An 11,952-nucleotide genomic window follows, 5' to 3' on the forward strand; every position below is an offset into this window, starting at 1 on the left:
CTTCTGTTTCTATGAACCCACTGAATGTATAGCCAGTGTACATAAATGCATACTCCACATAAGGGCATTTACATTTGCATTCAGAGCACGAAGATAATGAAAAATCTGCTTCTGAAAATCTTGTCCGGGATAACTTCAGTATTAATTAGTCATGCAATGGCTTTGCATTTTTTGCTACTTTTAAATAGACAAAGAGTGCCAAAAGGAAAACGATGTTCTGCCTGAAATCCTCTTTAGGTTCTTACTTATCCAGATCTTAGAAGAAGAAACAGAATATATTGTTTTATTCGACATATGGTATACAATAAACTCGATTCTCTAAAACCAAACTGAAAAGTATCACAATGTTTCACAATCTGTATCACAGTGTTTAACTCCCTAGTCACAAGCTGTTGAAACTTCATTCTGACATATTAAAAATTTGTTAAAAAATATACTTTCCTCTTCTAACAAATATGTGAGAGTAATGATCACCCCCAAAATGCTGAAGGAAATAAAGCTGTGTTCAGAACAGCTGATGCTGTCTGTAGTATGCAGTTTCAGTGAAAGAAAACCAGGTTTAAATATTTGTTTTCACCAGGCATGATGATGAACTCTACCTTGCATGACAGTGTATGATTAAGAAGTATATTGTACACTTCTGAATATAGCCCAAAGATGGAAATATCGATATTTTTATCAGAGATGTTTCAGATAGACATCATCCCCCAAAACATCCCTGAACTATGCTTCTCCCAGAAGTGGCAAATCTAAGGAAATTTAGTTCTTTTTCTCCTGATTGAAGTTAAGAAAAAAATACATCTGGCTTATGTTTTGTGGCTGAAGAAAGCTCCCGCCACTGCTTCTGGATGGACTGGCTCCACAAAATGTTTGAGAAGGCATCAGGGGTAATTTTCTAGCGATGAATACTTGTTCCTGGAAGGCAATCAGCTGTTTTGATTTTTTTCCAAAGGCAGCTGAAAAATGTACATTTAATTAAATGTGCCTGTCATTTCCATTGCCAAAATTATTCTATACCCTTTGTTACTGAATATGCTATAATTGACAGGAAGCTGCATGACCTGTAGTAGCTGTAATTGTAGCTGTAAAAAGTAGCTGTAATTTATAAAATATTTTGGGATATTTCAGTATGAAAAGCTCTATACAAATACAAGATATTAATGGCAATCCTGACAATTCCAGGCAGCTCAAATGTAAGGAAAAATTCTCATTAGAGTAAAAAATAAAATTTAAACCAAACCCCACTTAATTCAACTAACTGATCTTTAATCTAGATAAATTTGTTGTGGGCAAAACAGATTCAAATGGGGGAATTTAACTTATAGCCAATTAATATAAATATATAATTACTGTTTTGGGTATTGAGAAACAAAGGCAGATATTAAATACTTGGGGAAAACACCTTCAGAGGTGCCGCCAGCTCCCTCAGCTGTGCCCTGTGGTGGGTCCATTGGAACCACTGGAACCAGCTATGTCTTCCATGGGGCAACCCCAGCCTCTCCTCACAGAGGTCACCCTGCAGTCCCCCTCACCCAGGAACCCCATACATCAATTTTGTCTGTTTTTGTGATTTTTATTTGCTGAGTTGGAGCAAGTCCAGAAGAGGCCATGAAGGTGCTCCAAGGGCTAGAGCACCTCTGTCCTGGAGACAGGCTGAGAGAGCTGGGCTTGCTCAGCCTGGAGAAGGGAAGGCTCTGGGGAGACCTTAGAACCGCTTCCAGAACCGAAAGGGGCTACGAGAAAGCTGGAGTGGGCTTTTTTCAAGGACATGTAGTGACAGCAAAACAGGGAAGGGCTTTGAACTGACAGAGGGCAGATTTATATTAGATATAAGGAAGAAGATCTTCCCTGTGAGAAGAACTGGCACAGGTTGCCTAGAGAAGCTGTGGCTGCCCCATCCCTGGCAGTGTTCAAGGCCAGGTTGAACAGGGCTTTGAGCAACCTCGTCTAGCAGAAGATGCTCCTGCCCATAGCAGATGTTCTTTAAGGTCCCTTCCAACCCAAGCCATCTATGATTCTATGAGGTTATTTTTTTACATCAGAACTAATTGTTTTTCCCTAGCATTGTTGATTTCCCAGCTTAAATACCAACCTGCCAGATTTGCACACCTCAGACCTCTGAAGATCCCCTCCAAAGAGCTTCTTTCCATGTGTGGTACTCTGTATTACATAAAAATCAAGTAGCATATTAAATAGGATGAAAGTTTCACCTAAAACATAGGAACTGGTGGTGGGTTTTTTCTGATGGTTTATTTAAGTCTATAAACTGTTTTGAGAGATGTTGGCAAAATTAAAGTGTCTTACCTCAGTTTTGGTCTCAGGTAGTTTTGCAGTTCTGGCAGTGCAGCTGTAAAATCCATGCACCTCAAGAAATTCGCCAGTTCTTGTATTTTCCATTACCTACAGGAAGTCTCAAATTTACTTATTATGACATTTGTTTTTATTTGATAAATCAGAAGGGTTCCTGATGTTGCCTGTACTAGTACCATGAGATGTATTTATGCAAATTAGAGTCTGTCTCAGCCATTTCTTTCAACACAAGCTGTGTCTTTGGGTCCCTTTGTAGAGATTAATATACTATATTTTAAGGATCCTTATTTGAACATTGAGGAATTAGTGTAATTTTTTGCTTGATATTCAACCTATTACAAACTTCTGATATTGGAGCAGGGTTCTTCTTTTCGAAGGATGTATATCCCCATGGCAGGGGGGTTGGAACTAGATTATCTTAAGGTCCTTTCAAACCCAAACCATTCTATGATTCTATGATTCTCTATTACTGTTTAGCAAGCATCTCATGTTGTCATTTGTGCCTTGCAGGGAGTGTAAGCCAAGCTTAATGCATTGGCTTACATTGCAGAGGATTTTATCATGGCAGGTTCTGAGCCAAACATTGTGCATATGCTAATTTTGCACCTAAATTTTTCCTTCCTAACAATACGATTGAGCCCACTTTGGACATGCTCACCGGTCTGGAATTATGAGTAATGTTCGTTAAGAAAGAGAAAATTATTGAACTCTTTCAGTGAAGTACAACAGGAAATTGTTTCTTGCAGAATTATCTAAGTGATAATCATATCAGCTTCAGCAGACTGTGACTAATTTTTTTATCACTGTAGTAGCAACAACATGGTAATTTTAATTCATAAATGGGGGTTAAATAGAGACAGATCATGTTTTACCTAAAACATGTCAAATCACTAGGAGCTTACTAAGTGATGAAAACAATATTGAGAGGGAGGGTTTTTAGCTTTTCCTTTGGAATTGACTGCTATTTGTACTGGTGACATAGCCATGCAAAGGGAGCAGGTCAGATTTTCAGCAGGATGTAGCCAAGTCTGCTCTCACATAGAACCAGCCTTACCTCACAAATGCCTTGGAGGCTAAAGTATGTTGTAAAGGGTATGCTAATCTAAATAAAATAAATTTGGTATTTGTAAGGATATTTTTCCTCCCCTTTTCCATTTTTCTTCCTTTCCCCCCATTTCATTCCTCCTTGATATCATTGTAAAATTTGCTCTTAGCTTTCACCACTTATTCCACTGCATTTCTTGCCTTCATCTGTGTCTTATCTCCCTGAGCTGATGGCAGTAATTGAGGGTGGTAGTCCTTCATTCTTCTGTCCAGAAAGATCAGTTAAAAGGCCAGATAAGGCTAAAATTTCACCTGAAAAACCTCACTGCCTCTTGTGCTCCTCTGATCATGGGAATTCCTTATCCCTGCCTATGGGAGGTGTGGGAATAACCCCATCTATCCCCACGCAAACCTGACTGCACCCCTCTTTTCCCCTCAGCACCTGAAGAGGAGTCCTGCTTTCAGAGAATGAGATGTTGTGGCTCACCTTCAACCCATCCGTCACTGTGGAGAACAGCAGCAGCTATACAGGTAGTATTACTGGCCCTGCTTTGGGAAGACAAAATTGCAGCAGCAGAGTTGGTGGACTGCAGCAGTGTGCAGAACTCTTTGAAATCAGGCACAGGACTTGTGTTGCCCTTATGGTGAACCTTGGTAGCATAAGCATAGCACAATTTCAGTACTGTTTCCACATAAAACTGTTATGCTGCCATGGGTGTATTACCCATACTTATTGGGATAATGTATGAACAGTAAGAGATGAAATATGTCTGCAAAGACTTTTGCACACTTGCTTTTGGTAACATATAATGCTGATTTTTTTCATGCAATAGATATAACCAGCAAAATTAAATCAAAACATCAGAGAAGGGTCTATGATTTACTCAAATTACTTCACAGCAATTCCATTTGACCGTTATTATACTAGGCGTCAAAAAACATCACTATGCCGTTAAGTGCTGCAATAACGTTTTAGGCAAGGCATGAGTGACATTTTGGAGAGCACTCTGAGGAGGCTGAGAAGCAGCTAGTTGTTTGTATTGTTATCGGCTATTAATAATATACCACTTCTGAAAGAGGAGTATTCATTGCCATAGCAATACATTTATGACAATTTTCAAAGACACTCCATGAGCAAAGAAGGTCACTGAGGCCTGGCCAACTGCCACCTATGTGCCTTTAAAAAAACACTTTACCAAGCCAAATTAGTATAATATAGCAAATAGCAGCCATAAGGGTAGCTTTTCAGTTCTGAAAGTATCTTGTTAGTGGGGCTTTATTTTGCTTTTATGGCAGCTGCTCATAATGAGGCAGGAAAAGAGAAAGAGGAAAATTGTGTCAAAGGTGGATGGTAGAAAGCCAACCAGAAGTGAAGTTTGAGGAGACAGGAAACTGGAGAGAAGGTTGCTTGCTTCAAAGAGGGATGAGCCCAGACATAAAGGCAGCTGAAAAAAAAAAGCATGCCTAAAATGGTATCTTCAAATACAATTCATGCTTAGCTGGTGATGGGAAGGCAAAGCATTTCTTGCCCCTATAAGTTCATAATGCACCCTGCTTGTCCCTATGGTAACAGCAGGCACCTGTGATTCTTCTTCAGACAGTTACAGCTAGGAATCAGTTGAGTAGTGTATTGTGGAAGCATAAGCTGCAGTGGACATGGCTTAGAATGTTATATTTTTGACCATCATGACAAACACCCCCCCCCCGCCCCAGCAATTCCTTTACAGAAATTCTCCTAAAGTCGTAGTTGCTCCAAATCTTTGTCAAGTTTTTATATCACAGAAGAACAGATGCAGCTAAAAGAACATTTACTTTAAAATAACTACGCTAAACTATGCAAGCTGGCATAGGCAGCTCCCAACTTAATAAAGTATATGCAGCACCACTTAGTGGTGAAAGCGGGGTCAACACAGACAAGAATGACAAGTTTTCACTCTGGCCCCTCTCAAGCTCCCAAACATGACCTAGGTCTGGTCTGTCTGTCCTCGCTTGCCAATCTACCAAGCAGAAGTGCAAGAGAGCTGAAGCTCAAGGCCAGCAGAACCAAAGGCTGTTGAGCATAACACATGGTTTCTGGTGACACAGCCTGACGCCGTGTTTAAACAAATGATTCAGCTTAGGATCTGCCTAAAGAGACACGGATCAAAACCAAATGCAACAGATGTAGAAAAACTGAAGACTGACACCAACTGAAAAATAATTATTATTTTTCCATTGCATCAATCAGTTATAAAACTATCCAACTTGTGCACTTAACACAATAACTAACAAAAAGAAAGCATTTTATTCAGAACAGATTGGTATGTTTTTACAAAAAAGTCATGATTCAACTCACAAGGTCAGCATTACCGTTAGCAATGTACCTTTCCTGAAGGTGAAATCCTTGCCTTTTATCAAATGTCAACTGCAAGAGTGTGTAACTAAAAAACCCAACAAACAGCCCATGCCAAAACCCACTGACACTCATATCCCAAAGGCTCTATTTAGAATATATATATTATATATATATATACACACACAAACATATAACATGTCTTCACAGATGACAACCGTATCAATTTATACTTCAGGTCCTTCTCCTCCAGGAACCAGCTATAAAAGAATAAGACAATTTTATGTTAGTACCATAGGTTTGAGCTCTACAAACTCACATGTTCTTGCTTTACAACATTTTGTCAGATGAAGGCTTTATAGTAGACCACAAAAGTAATTTTTAGATGCAATATTATCTTCCTCTCCCAACAGAAGTAGTCAGTTGCTGACAGAGAAGCACATGCCAAAAAGTCTCCAAAATAGGAAGGAGATCCTAGAGAATAGAAATTTTGGATTTTGTCTTTGTTATTCAATTCAAGGAGATGATTCCATCTAGAAACACTACAGCTTGTTTTTAAAAGACAAAGAATATGCTGCTTTTCATGAAGACTTTCTCCAATTTGATTCTTCCCCAGACTGTTGCTATACTGGTAATTTGTTTTCCTCTTTCCAACTTCTGTTGCTAAGCAGAGCCCAAAAACTAAGAAAGAGCCTGAACCCTTTTACAGACAGCAGGGAGTAGCATTTTCCTGTAAAGAAAGAACTGAACAACAGGAAAGGAAAAACACGAATAACGGAAAAAGAGAAAGAGGGTAACTATTCCTTTTACTTTTTATATATTCCTTTTTAACAATTTTAACCATTCCTTTTCCTTTTTTATATATTCTTAATAATTAGCTGAGCATTTCTAAACACAAAGACCTTCACTGCTTTGGGGAGTGAAGTAAGAAAAAGTCTAAAGTCTTCCTGGTGGGGGAAGATATGTCTCTGGAAGAGATACAAGATCTAATATAGAAACTCATCTATGTCTTGCTGAAAATCTGCACTCTAAGTCACCAGCTTCTGCTTCAAGGACAGTGCACCACCAGCTTAACTGGATGGTGATAATTTCACCCATACAAGACGTCAGAACATGCACAGTCCTTTCAAGCACGCAGAACAATAACCAAATCAAAAAAAGGCTTTGAAATTAAGTCAAGATGGCACTTGCTCAGACACACAGTGGGGAGATGCAAGGAAGGTTAAGACAGCAAAATGGAGATTCTTCTTCATTTACAGAGCTGACAAACTCAAACCAGACTTCTTCCTCTTCTCTTCCGACAAAATTAGCAATGCCTTTATGTAGGAAGTCCAGATTTTGTAGGCATCTACGCAGACAAGCAAAAAACTACTGTGGGTCTGCTTTTGTGGTACTTAGGAAATTGCAGAATTCAGCAATTGCAGAATTACAATACTCAATTACTGTTTCAGTATTGCTATACGTACCTAAGCACATAATACACTAAAAATCACAGTGCTTTCAGTTTGGTATAATCCAACAGACCTCCAGATGTGTTTTTTTCAGAGCATGTAAAAGGTACAGCTCTGTGGGCATCACATGCCAAATGACTTGATGAGCTTGTAAGCATCCAAACTTCTGCAAACATATTTATACATGAGATAATGGATGAAATGTAGACGTATCTCACCCTACATACTCATGCAAACACTCATGAGTTGAAAGCTGCTGTACGAACCAGCCTACAGTGGACAAAAATGTCAACAATTCCCTTGCACACCTGAAGACCAGAAACTTCTTCACCAATATAAAACCAGGGCCATGCTCTCTTCATGTTTACTGTACCAAGAAAGGCACTAAGATCACTTTTCCAGCATTGTTCATAAACACATATGCCCTGGAAGCTACTTGAAAATAGCTTATGTCTTGGAACTATCTGGAAAGCTCAGCTTGGAGTGGTGGAACTCAACTGCTTATTGATTTACAGATACAGAAAACAAATGCATGCAGTCTTTTAGCAATGACTTACCATTGTTATATTATTTCCATTTAGCAAAATCTGGTCTAGCTTCGTGATTCTTCTGCCTTCAGGTGTAATCTCACTGAAGCAGCATTAGAAAAAGTGAGTAAGAACACATAATCAGGGACAACGATTACAGTTCTGATTACAGAACTGATATAAATCTCCCCATTAAGATGGCATTTGTTGGAACTAACAAACAAATTAGGTACACTGCAGCACTATCTTGATAAATTGACCACCTGGATACAGACAGCTACCTGGCAAATAAAAAGATCCACGGTACTTTTCTGCTGAGTACATAAAGATACCACGTCTACCTTCTAAATCTCAGCAATTTCTTGAATACCACCAATACTCCAAATAGGTTTCAAATAACAACATGGCTTGAAAAAGTAATAAATACTCATCCATAAATCTGCCAGCTTTTCAAATCTTTGACAGACCATAAGGAAATGTGAAAGCAAGCAAACAAAGTACTGGTAAGTTCAACACACAACCCATGCAAAATTAAGGCTACAAATTAGGAACCTGACTACAAGTATAAATCGTGCAACAGCTACTCTATGACATAGCTGTCTGGAATAGATCACCCTTTACAGTTTTAGTGCAAGGTATAAACTGTTCAGCTGGCAAGTTTCCAAACATATAAGAACATTCTGCTTACAGATCTTGCACAATATTTTCCTCAGGAAACTAAACACTAAATAGAAACTAGGGGCAGAAATAGTACTTACAATTCTGTAACATCTTCTAACACCATATCTGAAAATCCAGTTTCAAGGAAAATAAGGCCCAGAATTTTAAAATCAAAGTATTTAAATTTATTTTCACTTTATACTGAACTGTGATTTTATCCGTAAATTAAGAATATCAGAATAACACAATTAACCTAGACAAGAAGGTTCTATCCAGTGGACTCAAACCTCTCAAAAGCAATAGATGAATTGAGCCGAAGCATAAAGCGGACAGCCTTAAGCACTTGCACTAAAGGATACTGACAAAGTCATCAAACCCTAGAAGCGTTCCAACAATTTCTTTATCACTCTTCATCACGATATGGATGCGTGAACCTATGCACTTGTCCACAAGCTCTGTCAATAAAAACAAACAAAAGATTTAACATGCACAAGAGATTATTTTATGGAATGCACATTTTTTAGGACACCCCCCCCGACACCATGATGGCAAATAAGTAATTGCCACATACACTGGTGAAAAAAACCACAACAAAACAACAAAAAACCTCAAACCAAAACACATAAACAAAAAAATTAGGGAAATAATGAAATCATAGAATTCCCTAGATTGGAAAAGGCTTTTAATATCATCAAGTCCAACCGTTACCCCAGGACTGCCAAAACCACCACTAAACCACGTCACTGAGGGCCTCATCTACACGGTTTTTGAACATTTCCAGGGATGGTGATTCCACCACTTCCCTGGGCAGCCAGTTCCAATGCCTGATCACCCTTTCCGTGAGGAGATTTTTCCCACCATCCAGTCTAAACCTCCCCTGGCGCAGCTTGAGGCCGTTACCTCTTGTCCTAAAAAGACACTAAAGATATATATTTAAAGAGTCTCCTTGCACGCTCTACCGCTGCTAGCAGATAAACTCGTTTCTGAGGCAGCAAGCGAACGCTGCAAGACCACGCTCTCCCTAACCAGAGCACCCTGCTGCCGCCAGCGTGCGGTTCGTTACGGGGGGGACGGCCGAGCACCAGCGCTCGCCCCCAGCCACGACCCAGAAGACCCCCAAGTATCCCCAAACCCCTCCCCACACCCACCGACTCCCCCCCGCCCAGGGCTGGGCAAGGAAACACCCGCCTGACGCGAGGCGCCTCCAGCGCGCCCGCCCCATTCAAACCTCCCGCGAGGGCGGAGGAGCCCGCAAACAGCCTCTCCCTCCCTTCCTCCCCGGCCGCCGGTCAGCAGATGGACCCCCTCCCCGCTCCGCCGGGGCACCGCGAGAGCGCGGAAGCGTGGCGCCGGCGGCGCCGGTTACCGAGCGGCAAGAGCTGCGAAGGGTTAGTGGTGGCGTTGGCCGCCATGTTAGATCCGGACTTGACCAGGCGCTGCCGTCTCCCGCGGCGGTGAAGGGCCGACCCAGCAGCCTCGACGAGAAGATGGCAGCACCATCGATCGCGCCCTCCGGCCGTTCATCTCCATGTTCCCACCTCCGTGTTCCTATAAATGCCGGGAGAGTCGCGACAGTTGACTGTGTCGTGAGCCGCGCGTGTTGAGTGCGCGGTAGTCCTGATAGAGATTTAAAAGAAAACCCTTTTTTTCCTCTTCTCCAGCTGTGCGCCGGCTCCTCGAACTGTCGCTGGTACAGCTGATACAACCGGTACACGAACAGCCCCCCGGCCCCGGGGTGTTAACCGGCGCTTCAAATCAGTCGTCTTTTCGTGTGAGGTGGAAGGGTTTTATGTGCTGTATTTCATAGCTATTGTATAGGCTGTTTTTTTGTTTTTGTTTTGTTTCGTTTTTTGTTTTTGGCTTCTTTTTTTGTGGTGGCTTTTTTGTTGTTGTTTTGTTTTGTTTTGTTCCCCCCCCCACATTTGCTCATTAATTCATAGAATCCTAGAATGGTTTGGGTTGGAAGGGACCTTAAAGCTCATCCAGTTCCAACCCCCTGCCATGGGCAGGGACACCTTCCACTAGAGCAGGTTGCTCCAAGCCCCATCCAGCCTGGCCTTGAATACTGCTAGGGATGGGGCAGCCACAGCTTCTCTGGGCAACCTGTGCCAGCGCCTCAGCACCCTCACAGGGAAGAATTTTTCCTAATACAGCACAATCAGAGATGTTTGCACAAGAGAGCTGTAGCAGGAAGAGTTTTTGGAGGCCCTTTTGCATATTTGCAGTTGGCTTTGAGCAAAAAACCCATGGGCTGTTCAAACATGCTTAATGCTACAGCATTAAATAAAACTGATGTTTCAACTTCTAGAGTCATTGCACTTTTTGTGATGGGACAGACTCCAGAAGAGTTGAGCCTGAACCAACTGGCCTCTGCTGAGGAAGGTGGTGCTGCCTTCAGAAACGCCTGTACCTTTCAAAGGATAAACAGCTGCTGGCCGTGCGTGGCTGCGAGCTTGGTTCTTAAACGTGGTTAGTTCCCAGGTAACACCGAACGTTGTGTCCTGAAGTGGAACACAACGTTTGAAATCAGTGGATGCTGCTGCCCCTCTGGTCTCCATGCAGGCATGCTTCACTGTGACCGGAGCAGAGATGCAGTGTCGAGCCTGGCTCACTGCGTATGAAGTGCCAGTTGGGGTAGTGATAATGGCTGTGTGAGCCAGCACAGGAGCAGCCACAGAACCATGGATGGAATGCAAAGAAGAAATTTATTTTCGCTGCCTCGCCAACCAGGGAATCCTGAAAGCAGCACCCGGGCAGAGGCACACAAGCAGGGGTGCAGGCACAGCTGAGCTTGATCCATGCTAGAGGGTCACTGACCGTGCTATTTTGTGCCTGTTTATCCGGGGTTCGTGCAAGCATACTTTTACCACTGTGCTTTGATTTTCTTTGTAGCAGGACAGGAATCTCAAGCATGTCCAGTAGGGCACCTCAGTGTATCACAAACCTGTATTATCTGAAGATAGATGTTTTACTTGTCAAGCGCACAAGTCTAAACAACAGTATTATACATGTATTTGTCTACAGCCCAAGTAGTAAAGGTGCAAGTCAGTTTAGCATGTTTAGAATCCTGCTTGCCTTGTTACAATCTTCCCTTATTATCCCACACTATGTCTGAAAATGACCAGCCTTTCCACCACACCAGTGTAATCTCCGCCCCCTTGTTTTCCAAAGCCTGTGTTATTTCCATGGTTGTCTCTTGGCACTATCTATCCCAGCCTATTGCCCTGGTTACACTTCAGTTTTTCTTCAGGCTGTGGCTGCTGAAATCTCCCCCTTGCATCCCCAGAAAACGGTTTGTGCCCAGCCAGATCATGTCCTTGATCCTCCTCACTGCATGACCTCGTGGCCATTGCTCTGGCACAGAGTGGGGATGACTAACAGGGGCGGTCTCTGGTTGCAGGGTTGGTTTCTGCCATGGTCTGAAAGAAGAGTAACAGCACTAGGTTTGGCCTTGGGAGACAAGTGGCCAAAAATGCTTCAGGGATGCCCAGCAGCTGTGCCCAGTGCATGGCCACCAAGGGCAGGGACAGTCCCCTGGGTCTCCTGGGCACAGGCACTGCCCCAGGGCCAGCACCCCAAAGCCCTTCCTCGGAAGGAGGCTGGGTGGAGGGGCAGCAGACGGGGCTGC

The 11,952-nt window shown here is 42.3% G+C and overlaps 1 protein-coding gene across 3 annotated transcripts; it reads right to left on the minus strand.

The window, feature by feature from the left end:
- Window positions 1-5,619: 5,619 nt before the first annotated feature.
- LOC115615700 (U6 snRNA-associated Sm-like protein LSm5) lies at window positions 5,620-9,962 on the minus strand. Of its 3 annotated transcripts, none has more exons than XM_030504185.1 (5): window positions 9,691-9,962; window positions 8,684-8,779; window positions 8,423-8,450; window positions 7,695-7,767; window positions 5,620-5,946 (listed from the first exon to the last, which is right to left on the minus strand). In XM_030504185.1, exons 1-5 carry the CDS (start codon window positions 9,734-9,736, stop codon window positions 5,914-5,916), a joined length of 276 nt encoding a protein of 91 aa, XP_030360045.1. In that variant the 5' UTR covers window positions 9,737-9,962; the 3' UTR covers window positions 5,620-5,913. The 3 variants fall into 3 exon arrangements, with proteins under 3 accessions (XP_030360045.1, XP_030360061.1, XP_030360052.1); XM_030504201.1 differs by having other exon boundaries at window positions 9,553-9,745; XM_030504192.1 differs by lacking the exon at window positions 9,691-9,962 and adding an exon at window positions 9,225-9,451.
- Between the last annotated feature and the right edge of the window lie 1,990 nt (window positions 9,963-11,952).

This window comes from Strigops habroptila, chromosome 1 (genome assembly GCF_004027225.2).
Source record: "Strigops habroptila isolate Jane chromosome 1, bStrHab1.2.pri, whole genome shotgun sequence".
NCBI lineage: Eukaryota > Metazoa > Chordata > Aves > Psittaciformes > Psittacidae > Strigops > Strigops habroptila.